At 47.2% G+C, this 15,310-nt stretch overlaps 1 protein-coding gene across 7 annotated transcripts in view; it reads right to left on the minus strand.

The window, feature by feature from the left end:
- PCNT (pericentrin) overlaps window positions 1–15,310 on the minus strand; it is a 90,905-nt gene that overhangs the window by 53,955 nt on the left and 21,640 nt on the right. For 5 of the 7 annotated variants that reach the window (XM_015560688.1, XM_015560689.1, XM_015560690.1 and 2 more), the window contains exons 11-16: window positions 13,785–13,914; window positions 12,627–12,838; window positions 10,190–10,656; window positions 8,322–8,886; window positions 7,386–7,586; window positions 2,919–3,065 (exon numbers count right to left, since the gene is read on the minus strand). In XM_015560688.1, the coding sequence (XP_015416174.1) occupies window positions 2,919–3,065; window positions 7,386–7,586; window positions 8,322–8,886; window positions 10,190–10,656; window positions 12,627–12,838; window positions 13,785–13,914 (1,722 nt within the window). The remainder of the gene's footprint in view (window positions 1–2,918; window positions 3,066–7,385; window positions 7,587–8,321; window positions 8,887–10,189; window positions 10,657–12,626; window positions 12,839–13,784; window positions 13,915–15,310) is intronic. The other 2 variants (XM_015560693.1, XM_015560691.1) reach the window with 1 other exon arrangement.

Below are 15,310 nucleotides of genomic sequence, written 5' to 3' on the forward strand. Positions count from 1 at the left end.
TCGCAGAGTCTTAATGGGCTGGGTGGGTGGGCGGCACCAGCTACCATGAGCTCCTGAGCCATCTGGGCAGCTTAGAGAAGAGACTAGTAGTGCAATGATGGCGAACCTTTTGAGCTCAGCGTGTCAGCATTTTGAAAAACCCTAACTTAACTCTGGTGCCGTGTCACATATAGAAATTTTTTGGTATTTGCAACCATAGTAAAACAAAGATTTATATTTTTGATATTTATTTTATATATTTAAATGCCATTTAACAAAGAAAAATCAACCAAAAAAATGAGTTCGCGTGTCACCTCTGACATGCGTGTCATAGGTTCGCCATCACTGGACTAGGAACCTGGGACCCTTCAGTCCGCAGGCCGACGCTCTATCCACTGAGCCAAACCAGTCAGGGCAGATTATTAATAAGGTCTTTGCTCCAATACTCTCTGCCTACAAAAATGAAACATATAACCCTCCCGGCCTGTCAGTCCAGAGAGGGAGGGAGGGACCAATTCAGAATAAAAATCAGTTGCCAGGCAAATGAACATCCCTCTTACAAAATTCTCTCTAAAAACAAAAGTCGATCGCAGAGTCTTTTTTTAAAATATATATATATATTTTTTAATATCTTTTATTGATTTTTTACAGAGAGGAAGGGAGAGAGATAGATAGTTAGAAACATCGATGAGAGAGAATTGAGCTCGGCGTGTCAGCATTTTGAAAAACCCTAACTTAACTCTGGTGCCGTGTCACATATAGAAATTTTTTGGTATTTGCAACCATAGTAAAACAAAGATTTATATTTTTGATATTTATTTTATATATTTAAATGCCATTTAACAAAGAAAAATCAACCAAAAAAATGAGTTCGCGTGTCACCTCTGACATGCGTGTCATAGGTTCGCCATCACTGGACTAGTGTCTTCCAGCAACAGAGCAACCTGAGCACCTGAGCCCTCTCCCCTGAGCTCATTGCCAACAGTGGTGACTTCTCAGTTTCGGTCCAGTTTACCAATGAGAACATGGGTGTTCTCCCAGAGCAGTGGTTCTCAACCTTGGCTGCACGTTAGAATCACCTGGGAATCTTTCTAAACACCTGAATGAGGACCAGAAATCAGAGGATGAAACAACAGAGGACACAACAGACCACACATGTGCCCAGTGGGGCCACCAGCACCCCAGTCCCACCTCCTTGGAAGACAACTGGACAACCCATGGCTGCAAGGGACCGACAGTCTGACGTGCCCATGGCCTCGGCCAGGATGAGCCAGGAGGAGCCACCAGCAGATGGAGAAGCAGTGCAGGAACTGCACCACACTGCCATGGATGTCCCTTCATCCAAGAGCAGGTTTGTAGAGTGAAAAAAATGAACAAGGGAGCACAAGCATGGGACCCATAAAGTAATGTTAGAAAATACAAAAATAAAGCACAAGCCACAGGAAAAAGAAGAATGTGATTTTGAAACCAATTTACTATAGGGAAAACCAGCAAACTAAACACAGTTTCAATGTTGTGCTTGGAGGGAAATTAGAAAGGAACAGGGATTCCATAAACCACTGGTTACATCAGACTGTCACCTAGTAGCTGGAAAAATTTAAAAAAATGAAACAGAATTATAAGTTTCAAGATGGCAAAAAATGACTCAAAATGAACAAAGATTCAGAAGATGAACCATGTACACCAAACGCTGCCAGCACATGGACCTGCATGTCCAGACCACTCAAGGCCAGACTGTGGCCCCGGCTGGTAGAGTATGGATAGCAGATGGCAGTCAGTGGATGGTGGACACCTAGGGCCTCACTGCAGTGAGCCCCATAGCCATGACTTTCGGGTTAGCCACACCCATGACTGGTGGCCAGGGCACACAGGCCATCAGGATGGCCGGTTCTACTCAGAGAGCCTGTGGGACAACAGACTCGCCTCAGCCTGTCCTGCTCCCTCCCCCTGCCAAAAGTGGGAGGAAGTACTAATATGTGATCAAGAGGAAGAGAGAAAAATGAGCATCTTAACAAAACTGACTAGAGAAAATAGTTCTATTAAATTTTAAAATTTAAATTGTTATTTTAACATCCCGCCCCCCCACCTCCAGGGAGACATGATCTTGTTAACTATCCCATAATCTAATCCTCACCCTGTCTTTTCCCACCTTCATGTAATCTTCCTCACATTCCCTCCTTAATTCCAAATGCATAAAAGGAACTGCAAACTGTTGATTCCCTGGAGGATTTGAGATCTTGCTTCTGGCATGTAGTCAGTTTGGCTCAAATAAACTCTTTATGAAAATTCTCGACAGATTTGATATAAGTTCTTATATCAACATGCATATGAAGGAATATTCAGCCTTAAAAAGAAAGAACATTCTGCCCTAACTGATTTGGCTCAGTGGATAGAGTGTCGGCCTGGGGACTGAAGGGTCCCAGGTTTGATTCTGGTCAAGGGCACATGCCTGGGGCACGGGCTCAATCCCCAGTAGTGGGTGTGCAGGAGGCAGCCAATCAATGATTCTCTCTCATCATTGATGTTTCTATCTTTCTCTCCCTCTCCCTTTCTCTCTGAAATCAATAAAAACATATTTTTTTTAAAAAAAGGAAGAGCATTCTGACACCTGCTACAACATGGATGGGCCCTGAGGACATTATCCTCAGTGAAATGAGCCAGTCACAAAAGGACAAATACTGCATGATTTCACACAGTCAGATCATAGAGACAAAAGGCAGATGGTAAGTGCCAGAGGCTGGGGGAGAAGGTGGGGAATTAGAGTTTAATGGGGACAGAGTTTCACTTTGGGAAGATGGAAAAGTTCTGGAAATGGATGGTGGTGATGGTTGCACAACAGTGTGAATGTGATGACTTAAAAATGGTTAAAGTGGGAAATTTCGTGTTATGCATATTTTACCACACAGACAAGTACTAAGCAGCAAAGACTATCCACACACCTGCAGAACTTGGTTGCTTTTCTCCTGAAGCTGCAGGGACAGAGACTCCTTCTCTTTCTGGTGAAGAGACTGCGCCCGCTCCCACTCCAATCTGTGCATCTCCTCTTTTTCATGCAAAGCAGCCTCCTTTCCCCGTTCAAATTCACCCTGTACAAAGATATGATTAAATACGAAAAATGCTGTCAGGGCACATACCAGAATCAACCAATGAATGTGAAGCAATGCAACACAAGGGACCCTCAGCAGATGAATACCCAGCTAAATTCTCATCATAAAGCTGAGGTCAAGAGGCAGTGAGATGACACGTTCAAAGAGCTGAAAGAGTAAGACTGCCAACCAAGAATTCTAATCCAGGAAACTCTCCAAAATGAATGAAAAATGAAGATATTCCCAGATAAATAAGAACTAAGAGAATTCATCACTAATGAGCCTACTCTGAAGAAATACTAAAGAGAGTTCTTCAGGCTAAAGTGAAAGGACATTGGACAACAACTTGAATCCAGGTGAAGAAATAAAGAACACTGGTATAGTTAACTATTCAGATAAATATAAAAGACAAAACAAATGTAGTTTTTGTTGGTAACTCTTTTTACTCCTATCTGATTTATTTCTTTATTTTAGTTCATCTTAACCAGAGGATATTTTTCCCACTGACTTTTATAGAGAGTGAAGGGGAGGAAGAAAGGGAGGAGAGAAACATTGATGTAAGACACATTAATTGGTTGCCACCCACATGCACTCCAACTGGGAATGGAGATGGAACCTGTAACCCAAGTATGTGCCCTCCAGGATTGAACTTGTGACCCTTCAGTGCGTGGACCAACGCTCTAGCTACTGAGCACACGGGCCAGGGCTCTCCTAGCTGATTTAAAAAACACCTGCATAGAGCAATGAGTATAAAATGTATACATATGTACTTTGCACAACAACATTAGCACAATGGAGGAAGGAATGAAGTTATATATGTAGAATAACTTTTTAAACTATTAACATTAAGTTGGCAAGAAAACAAAGAACCAGCCACCAATGATGTCAAGCCCCTTCCTCGTCTCACCGGCGACACAGAACTGCAATTCCTAAAAGCAGTTGAAAGCTAAGCATATCACTTATTTTTTAACCTTCACTTTCAGGAAGGGTTTTAAGGCAGTTGACAGACATACACAAAGTCTAACAAGACACACAAACTAGGCAGAAGAGCAGCAAACTCAAAGCCCCATGCCAACTATCCACTTATGAGGAGCAGTGTGCCTGTCCTGCCTAGTGTGCCCCAAGCCTGGCACAGGACCTCGCATAAGTGCACCATGAGGGAGGCCAAGATTAGACGTGGCAGCACTCTGGAGAACATCCAGAGTCATGCAGGAGCCGGGAGAGGCCGTACTGAGGGTGGGGAAGGGGGGCCCTTCCAACCCGTGCAGGAGGGAGCCAAGGCACACTCAGGAAAGGGTGCAGAGAGCACTCGATGTGCAACCTCAAAGGCCCAGTACCGGGCTTTGGATATTGGGCAGGAGAGCACATCTTTAGGCCACCCCTGGCATGAATGCACAGAATCAAAGAAGGTTCGACTCACAGGAATCCACTCATCAGATCCCTTACAGACAATCACTTCTAGTTCCAGACTTGGGTAAAATTCTGTTTAATTTGCCATGTTTTAATGTTAAGGCCAACATAAGAAAAATATGTTCTTGAGTTTTTCTAAAAATCCACAGAATTATAGGGAAAATGTCATATATATAAATCATTAGGAAAACACAATAGAGCCTTGGCCAGAATGCTGTGCTGAACACTGAAGGGTCGAGAGTTTGATCGCCGGTTGGGGCACATATGGGAGGCAACTGAACAACGTTTCTCTCTCTCCTTCTTCCTTCCTCTCCCTCTAAAATCAATAATAAATAAAAATCCTCAGGTGAGGATTAAAAAAAATATTTTAAACAACAGATATGCCTGGAGAAGATAAAAAGTAAATAGTACTGCACAAAGAACATCAACATAGTAATAAAGACATTCAAACTATATCTAAACTGACCACAGGTTCTCTTAATATTTTCAAAAATTATCATATAAATAGATTTTTTTTTAACCAAGAAAAGATGAAATTGCCTTGAGCAAACAGTACTGGTCACACTATGGTTTACTTCTCTTTCCAGACCCTGCTTGGTGTTATCACCTGAGGAAGGGTTCTGCATGGAGGGGCATCTCCAAGAAAAGGAAACCAAGCTTACGTTCAGAACACTTTTCTCACAGCCACACCCCAGAGGGAGGGAACCTGGAAAGTGACCCAATCACCTCACACATTAAGTCAGTCTTCTGATGAGTGGCACAGCTTTTCAACAGGTGCAAGATATTTGTAGCCCAGATAAGACCTATTCGCAGAGGAAGAACAGTGTGTCCCAGCTATTTTGGGGATGATGATCCTGGCATCCCAAGAAATGCCCAGCAAGGCTTTATGTAATATCTGTTTGCAGTAAAGCCTGAGGGAAGACCGCAGGAGGAACATGCCAATACCTACAAGAGTTCGCATCAAGTCATGGACCTGACTCCAATCATTATAAAGGTCTGCAGGCATGTTTACAGGGAATAGGGGGAAGTGTTAGCCGACATCCCAGGAAGCAATAAAAACAGACCTAGTGCAAATGGGACCATGTGTGCATCCTGACATGAAAACCAAAGGAAGAGACAGCAACTTGGGCTGGATATGGGATGAAATTTAAAAATAACTTGATTTTTTAGGTTAGAATGGGTTATGATTATGTTACATTGGAGAGAAAAAGACCTTCCTTGGTAGAGAGATACTGAAAACACATGACATATGGAATTTGCTTCAAATAATTGGGGGTCGGGGGTACTGATGCACTATGATTGCCACCTATTCCACCGGGTAGCCAGATATGAAGTTTTACTGAACTGTTCTATTCCTGTGTATGTTAAAATCTCCTCCAATAAAACATTAAAATAGGAGCAGAAACAGCATGTCCCATTGTTTTCTTCCTAGAAATAAAAAATAAGCTAGACAAAAGGTCACTTCAAGAGTACCTAACACTCACATCCTTACTAGCAGAGTAAAGGGATAACATTCTTGAATTGGTACCACAACTGGAAAAATACTCCCAAATGCCCTAGGAGCAGACAAGAGTCAACACGAGTTTAAAAAAAAACATAAATGACAAGCAGTCTCAAAGTGTGTATGGCTCTTCATGTCGCCAACAGATAAAATGGGCAAGGATGTGTCAGGGATGGGATTCTTCAGCGGGAGGATGGTAAGTCAGAGTCTGAGACACCCTCAGCGTGTCTGTAGGTCTCAGGGCAGCACCTCAGGAGAGGGGGACAGCTGCCCACACTTGGGGTGCTAACCCACCCAGACACGCTGTGCCTGGATCCTGAACTGCAAACCATAGTTATGCAGTGAGGTTGCAGGGCCTGCCACCCAGGTGCGTTCCAGCCCCTTGGACACATGGGGAAGAGTGTCCCCCTCACACAGGAGCTCACAGAACCTGCCAGCACCCCACTGTCACATGCCTTTTACCAGAGCAATTGAACAATAAAGGTAATGAGAGGTCGATGGCTTGTCCACCTTACAACTTCCACTCTTCCTCGCTGTAGTGAAGCAGCTTCCCAGAGGCCATGTAACCCTCTGTGATGGCCCCTCAGGACAGCAACTCAAGGGGCTTGGGGACACTGAAGAAGTGGAGGGGAACCTAAAGGAACAACGAAGGGGCTGAGGAGACGCTAAGGGGACAGGGGCTGGAGAGGCTGGCCCCTGCATCAAAGCCCCTCTTGACGAGCTCCCGCTCCTGGGGAGGCCTCGGTCTGGATGTTGCTCTGGGCCCAGAGATGCAACAACAAACAGAGCAGAGGACAGACAGGACAAGCACAACCTGCCACATACTCTGCTGGGAGACAGTGCTGTGGGGCCAGAGGGGAGGAGGTGGGAGACAAATTAATCAGTCAGGGAAAGGCTCATTTAGAAGGTGATTTGATGAAAAGAAGAGAGAGTAGGAGTTTCCATGCAAGGGACAAGGACACGTTCAGAGAAGAGTACCGCTGGTATGTCATAGGAAAAGCAAGGTAGCACGTGGCCATGAGACTAAGCAGAAACACAGGAGCCAGGAGCAGAGGGCATATGTGGTCGGAGTTTGTGGGGAGCCATGCCCATGATCCAGCCACAGGCCCTGGAGTCTTAAGGTGTGCTATGGGGTACACAAGGCAGGAACCACTCTGCAGAGAAGACACTATTGAGGGCTGGTAGCCAGGCTCCTAATAGATCCTGGATCCTCTTCGCATGTCCAAGGCCCACCCAGCAAGCAGCCCCACAGGCTTCACCAATGCCCTGTACCATCTACAAGGAGTGTGCATTCCAATGAGAAGCCCCAGGAGGCCCGGCACCCTGTGGCGCCAGAGTCCACCCCCTGGCGATCCCAGATTCCTCTTCTACCCAAGAAGGGGCCACAATGCACACTCGGGGCAGCTCACCTGCATAGCCCTCTCCTGCAATACCTGCTGCTCTGCCCTCTGCCTCTGCATCTCAGCCGCGTGCATGTCACCAAGCTCCTGCAGGGCAGCCTGGTGCTGCTGCCCCAGAAGGAGGACCTCAGCATGCACCCGGTCCAGGGCCACACTCTTTTCCTCCTCCAGCAGGCGCCTCTGATTCAGCAGGGCTCCAGCCAACTCCTCCTGCCAAGAGAGTCCACAGGACACTGCACCCCACCCACCCTACCTCAGCACCCACACTGTAGAACTGAAGGCACACGTCCTACCCTGCATGGGGCAGTACCTGACACAGTCTGCCCCTGGAGGCCTGACATGCCCAGCTGGCCCACAAACTTGGGCAGTGCAGCCCCATCTACTGTGACTCTAAAGTTTTAGGCCAAATACACATATCCTATTCAAGACACACAGATGCAGGTTACAAAGATGGGTGCCAGCCCAGGGCTCCTGGGCTTTCTCCAGAAATTCCCTTTCATACCAAACTTCAAGTCACTGCTGTACACATGACAGAGGGTTAATTTTATGGAGCACCCACAAAGGAAAGCCAAGGGTACATATGCACAAGAGCAAAACAAAGCTGAGGCCCTGGAATGCCGGGCTCACAAAGAGGGCCAGCACAGACACGAGGAGCACTGTGAGCCAGTGAGATCATATGCACACTTCCCTAGGTTGGTGAGCCTAAGCCTTCCCAAAAGTCTGTGATCATGTGAACAAAGAAACCCTTAAAACTCACTGTTCTAGACCTCCCTCATGAGGAAAACAGTCACCGCTGAAAGGAATAGTGAGACACGCAGACACGGGCTTGCACAGACACTGACACACTCGTGTAGGTGCACACTCATGGACACACAAGAGTGCAGTGAATCACACAGGCCACTGGAAGACAACTGTCCTGAGACAGGGAAAGGGCCCGGTCCTCACCTGGTGAGCCCCCCGAAGCTCTGCAGCCAGGGCCCTCAAACTCTCAGTGTGTTCAGTGCTCAGTTCAGCTTTCCAGCTGCCCTTTGCAGACTCAAGCTCTTCATCGTGTTTCCGCTGAAGTTTCTCTAACTCCTGAGTCAAAATCATTTGGTGAGAAGAGTCCTTTTTCTGCAGTTGTTCCTCAAGGTCCCCTCGCAACAGTTCTAGGGCCCGCCCGTGCTCATCCCGGAGGGCCTGAATTTCAGACAGGTAACAGGACTCCACAGAGTCCAGCTGTGACAAATGTCTCGTCTCCAGAGCATGGATTTCAGCAGCATGTTTTGTCTGCAGTTCAGCCACACGAGCTTCTGAAAGAGCCCACTGCTCTCTCTGGAACATAGCCTTTAGCTCCTCGACACTGGCCTGGTGCTTGGCCTCGAGTTCTGCTGTCAGGGACAGAACGTGCTGCTGGTGTTTCTCCTGCAGGAGCTGGAGCTCGCTGGCGTGCTTCTCCTGGGCCTCCCGTAGGAGGGCATCTCGTTCTGCAGTGAATTTCTCTGTGATTTCTTTACGTTGTTCTAAAAACCTGAGATGACATGCAAAGTGAACAGACAGCAAAACATGTAGTCGTAAAAGCAGCAACCTCTTCACATTTCCTGCAGGAAATACCTCTATTGACAAGGTCATCATTCATGGGTCTAACTGTCCTTACTCCTCCCTCTGCCACAAATGGCCTGAGAGCACACCACCAGCAGGAAGCGGAGTAAAGGGGCCATATGAAGGCGGAGGACTCAGAGGCCAGAGCCCAGGCTCCTGGCCGCTCTGCAGAGACTCGTCCCCAGCAAGGCACAGCCTGAAGTGGAGGACACAGGACCCACAGCAAGAAGCCACATGTACGCTCCCAACAGACACCACGGAAAAGCAGGCATGACTGTTACAAGAGAAGGATCTCGACAGGAAAGGGGCAGCACGAGCACTCACAGGAGCCCACATGCCCACAAAAAGCATTCAAAAGACCTCAGAAACACTCTTCAGTTGTGAATTAACCGACGTGAATTAAAAGAGCCGCAGGAGGCACTGGCTGGCAAAGCAGAGGCAGGAAGATGCCTTCTCATTAAAGCACCCAGAATCCCACCAGGAACAGGGAGGAGCCTGGACCTTCTACTGGTCCACGTTATGTTAGTGGCACGGCTTGGTGAGTTCACAAAAACAAAAGCTGTGACTAGTTTTACATGCTGGTGTCTACCAGATTTGAAAAAGGCGTTTCCATGGATTACCCCACTTAACCTTTACCTGAGAGCACTCAGGTTTCGTACCCACATGATGCATCAGGATTGAACTCAAGTTCTCAGACCCCAGAGCAGAAGCTCTTGCACCTCCCGCATGATGCTGGGGAGCAACTGACACACGAGAAGCAGCAGAACCAACAGCATGTCCACTGACCCCAAAACTCACGAAAACCCTGACATGATAGGCCAGGTTTACAGAAAAAGAACCAAATCACATTCTAAATCTATTTAAAACCGGGAGATGTATATTTTTTAGTAAAAAAAAAATTATATATGTTTAAAAAACACACACACACAAAACTTATGTGAATGAACTACATATCCTTATAATAAATTAGGTCTACAGTTGTGCTACTGAAATTTTAAAATGTGCAAACAGAACAAAAATGACATGTCAGCACACCCTGTTTACAGAGCCAAATGTCCCGTTCTCATTTTAGGATGAAGAACTAGTGTCCAGGACTCAGGACATCACTGAGAGCCCACAGAACGTCTTCCCAGATCTGCCTCCCACCCTCTACCAGGTGTCCTGGGTCAGGTCTCTCATGGAACCAGGCAGATGGCGCCAAACTAACCAATGGCTACAAGAATGTCACCCACCTGTTCTGGGCCAGCATCAGCTGAAGGGCGCAGTCCTTCTTCAGATCGGGGGGAGCAAGCTCCAGGTCCTGGTCCTGGTCCACCAGGGCCAGTCCACTGCTCGGCTCCTGGCCGCTCTGCAGAGACTCGTCCCCAGCAAGGCCAAGCTCCAGTTGCCTCAGGCGGCCCTGCTGCTCCTTCAGGGACCCCTCCAAGTCCAGGATCTGGGCAGCCTGCTGATCCTGGAGTTGCCTCATTTCAATTTCTCGAAGCTCAAACCCGTTTATTATTGACTGTTTCTCCAATTCAGCCTGTTCTCTCAGGTCAAGGAGCATCAGGGTTAACTTCTCTTCAGCTTCTCTCTTTAGGGCTTCACTTGTATCTTTCCACCCTGCTTCTCTTTCTTTGAGTTCTTGTTTCATTAGCTGAATCTGCTCCTTAGCTTTCCTCAGTTCTTCCTGATGATCTTCAACTAAATTATGTCTTCCCTATAGATAACAATTATATTTAAGAGGAAAGGAGTTAAAGGAAAAGATTATTGGCAGCAAAAATCAAAATCCATCTCTGAAGACAGAGAAGCTTCCACAACATACAGGCATTGTGCTGAGCAGAGCAATGGGACTGCTTTGTGTGTTGATGGGAACAGAATAAACCTAAAAGGAACAAACTTAAACTAGTTGCTTAAGTAAAAGGTATCCACATGGAACCAACAGCTCTGTCTGGAGTTGGCAAGCCTGGACAAAAACTAACTGAACTGAACCCAAAGACGGGCTGAAGGCCTTCTCTGTTGCACCTAGACCAGCAATAGGGAAAAATCTGACATATCACAGGTCATCTGTTGATAAAAAGGCCAACTCGACCCCTAACATAGCTGAAGCACCACTAGCAAGAATAGAAGTCTGAGGGAGATGAGAGCAGCAGACAGTGTCAGGAGTTCGTGTCTTTGGACTTGCACAATGTATATTCCAGGATACTATACAGGAACCTGAGCAAGAGGCTGATGAGCTAAAACTAATACTTTTAAATGAGGTGTCTCGTGAAACAGAGGATGAATCAGAAAGCGGCAGGCAAATATCCTGGTGTGTAGGTTTTTTTAAAAAGAAATAGGTCAACACACTACTAAACATGATAAAGAAGTAAACAAAATCAAAACAGATACGTAAGACTGACTTCCACTCCTTATTTAAAAGTTATTTAAAAATGAAGTTTAGGGCCCTGCTTGTGATGATGGTTGAGAAGTCCTAATGAGACCAAACTTCCCAGAGATCACAACTATAAACTCTGGATAAAATATAAGAAACTACCTGAAGGCCCAGAGAGCATCTGAAAGAAATGGCACTAGGTGATTTACTGTGTGTGCTGTGCTCACAAGAATTCCATAATCTTACTTATTTGAACAGAGGGGCTGGAAAGTGAGAGAGGAAAGTGATTTAGGACAGAGCCAGAGACCGAGAGCAAAATCTGGAATAAACCAAGCCCTAAATTTAGGTTCCTGCCTGACCCCCATGTGTGATGGCAGACTCCAAGGGCAAGCTGGCAAAAACTAAATGAACTGAGCAGTACACTTCAGTCCAGGGAAGGAGTGTGCGACTGAATCTAGGCAGGTTAACTGCCTACTGAAACACAGAATCATTATTCTTCAGAGGAATATAACAGAATCCAGACGCTCCACAATGTCCAGGACCCAATCCAAAAATAGTTAATATACAAAATAAAAATATGACCCATGCAGGGGTCCCCAGCCATCATTCTTCTCATTAACATACAAGACCCTTAGTACAGATGCCAAGGGTTTTAAGCAGCTATGTGAGTGGCTGAAGGAAAAGAGCATGTATTTATTTATTATATTATACATATGGACAGCATATAGTTGGGTATTTTAAAAATCCATTCTGACAAATTTTGCCTTTTAATTGGAGTGTGTAGTTCGTTACCTTTTCATGATGTTATTGACAAGGTTACACTGAGGGCTGCCATTTTATTACTAGTTTCCACATGTGGAAAAGACTTAAAAGTCCTAGTCACCTTAATTGCAATATTCCTACAAAGTGATAAAACTGTGCTGCTATATAATGAAGCCCTTCAATAACTCAGCAAGTCTATGTTTATCTGTTTATCAGCCTGTACAATGGTGCAGCAGCAAGCTCATCACTCAGGGTCCCAGGAGAGCCTGTGGGTTCGAGACACCTCCACTGGAGGCACTGGGGACAAGACTTGAAGTTAGCTGTGGCTCAAGCCCCTTCCTGCATCCTCTGAAGACACCAGCTGCTCCCTCAGCCCCTGAGCTCTGGGCTCAGCTGGGGAGCAGGCTCACTCCCACTGAGGGAGACACCAAACCCGCTCCTAACCGTGCACATGTGTGGCCTGACCTCCTATCCATCCTCTGGCCCAGGCCACTGCTCCCACAAGGTCGCAGAGGAAGTGGCAGTCATGCCTCCCGTAAGGACTCACAACTCACTTTCTCCAAGTCCTCTTTCAGGCGGATTTCCCACTGCAGCTTCTCATGTAAATTTCGGTTTTCTATTTTTAACAGATTGATTTCTTCCTGGAGCTCTGTTTGAAGCATTGAGAGTTTAACCTCCGTTTCCAAACCCAAGGTTGGTGTTGCCACTTTGGTCTCCACCTCCACGGCTGGGCCCTGCACACCCGGAAGATGCATGCAAGCAAGCTCTACGAGGAAGGAGACAGGAAAGACAGGCATGACCCACAAGGACACCCACGTAACAGGGACAGGACACTTGTATTCAGATGCCTCAGACAACAGAAATTCAGATTTTAAAAACTCCTCTGTGTATTTGGTGTCAGGAGTGAACACGACTGGCAGCCCAGCAGTCAATGTGCAGAACCATACCCAATGCTGCCCCTGCACAAACCCTGTCCCACCACCCTCTCTGCTCCTTCAGGTCAGGTAGCGGTGACTGTAATCAGATGTGTCCATCATGCCCAAGGACCATAATGTGCTGCATGGTGGCCATGGGGCACTTCTCGCGCAGGAAGGAGAACCATGAGGAGATGTCAAGTGTGGCGTGAAAAAAAAAAGTGTGGCATGACCTCGGCTATCAGGGTCGTGCCCCGTCTCATCTGCTCCACAAGCTCTGAGGGAGCCTGAGCCAAGATGGGCACTTGTGCCAGAGTACCCAGAGGGACTCTGAACCCACCAGACCCTCATATGGGACTCTCTGCCTCGCCTCCTGAGCTCTATGCGGAACACAATAGTGCCCACCCCCAGGGCTGTCCCAAGCTAGCACACCAGGCATCTGGGCTGCCCAAGCCCTTTTGGAATCTGTGTCTGGTCTTACATCCACTCTGACCACAGCAAGGCCACTACCTGTTCCCATCTGCCACACCCCTGGGATGACCACAGCTCTTCCATCTGCCACCTCCTGGCTGCCACAGCCTCCTGTTAGCCCTGGTGAGACTGTACCATCAGGCCCTCTGTTGACACACCTGGGCCCTGTCCCACCCCTGGACTCTAGGACCCGTGTGGGGACACCCCGAGCTGACCACCAGCACTGCAGAGTAAAGGGACAGCATACCCAGATGACTCAGGCAGTCGATCATGGTGAGGCTCCCAACCGCCCCACAAATCACACGTTGGCTGCTGAGGGACACCCACCTGGGTCGGGCTCTTCCAAGAGCCCCACACGCTGTACCAACACCTGGGTCCCCACAAGGTCCGCCTCTTGTTGGGCTGCCACTTGGTGCTTTGGGCTCTCTTCTAACTGAGCTTGCAAGCACAGGCCCTCCTTTGGGGAAGTCACACAGAAGAAACGTTTCAGTGAGCCTCTGCCTGGTGGCCTAGTCACTGCCCCCAGGTATGCCCCATGAGCGATGCAGGCTCATGCAGTCTTCTTGTGCCGCCTATCCTGTCCAGAGGGAAATAGCTGGCTGCGGCCCTAAGGAGGGCAGGCACAGTCAGGGAGTCCTCCTCATGCTCACAGAGCCAACACAGGACACCAGCCACAGGAGCGCCAGGCTGACCCTGCCCAACAGACCCCCTGCCGTTACCTCCCCTTCCCAGGGTCAAGCCTCACCCGTCCCCACCCCACCCCCATCCTTCACAGGCCACTCAGCCTCCCTGACCAGCCTCATAGGCCAGGGCCTCAGCTGAGGGGGTCCTGCTCTGATATGGGGCTCCCAGGCTTCTGCACCCACTTATTCCTGAGCCTCCTCTGCTCTCCTTGCCCTGCACTTTCCCATCTAGAGCCGGTGCAAGGTCTGGTGCTGGGCCTGCTCAGGAGTTTCGGGGAGAGCGGGGCAGAGTCTCTGATTGCTGCTGTTAGCAGCCCTGACAACAGGCCCAGCCCTGCATCCTTATGGAGAAGAGAAAAGCAGGCAGGCAAGGAGACAGCTCAATGCTTTTATACTTCCTTTTCCCCTCATAATGCAACTGGTAAGCTCATTTTCCTTAAAAAAAATCACTGAGGAGTGACATCAACCTAAATTTCAAGATTCCTGCCCCTATAACAATTGAGCACACAAAAGGGCCAAGTTCCAAACTGGATGAACAAACTGAAGGAGTTTGTCGGAATGGCTATCATCAATAAATTAACAAACAACAAATGTTGGTGAGGATGTGGAAAAAAGGGAACCCCCATGAATCGTTGGTGGGAATGCAGACTGGTGCAGCCACAATGGAAAGGAGCATGGAGTTTCCTCAAAAAATTAAAAATGGAACTGCCTATGATCTAGCAATTCCACTTCTGAATAATAAAAACATTAATTTGAAAAGATATATGCATGCCTATGTCCACTATAGCGTTGTTTTACTATAGCCAAAATATGGAAGCAACGTAAGTTGCTATCAATAGATGAATAAAGAAAAGGTGATATATGAGTGCACATATATATGCAAATATTATTCAGCCATAAAAAAGAATCAAATCTTGCCATTTGTGACAGCTTGGATGGATCTGGAGGCTATTATGATAAGTAAACCAAGTCAGAGAAAGACAAATAAGATATGATCTCCCTTATATGTGGAATCTGAAAAAAACAAAACAAAAAAAATAGAACAACTGAACTAATGGATACAGAGAACAGATAGGTGGTTGCCAGAGGGCGTGGGTGGGAGGAATGAATGAAGTGGGTCAAAAGGTACAAAATTCCTCCCCATCTGACACTGGCCTCCCATTTAAGTTA

Source organism: Myotis davidii, unplaced genomic scaffold (assembly GCF_000327345.1).
Source record: "Myotis davidii unplaced genomic scaffold, ASM32734v1 scaffold175, whole genome shotgun sequence".
NCBI lineage: Eukaryota > Metazoa > Chordata > Mammalia > Chiroptera > Vespertilionidae > Myotis > Myotis davidii.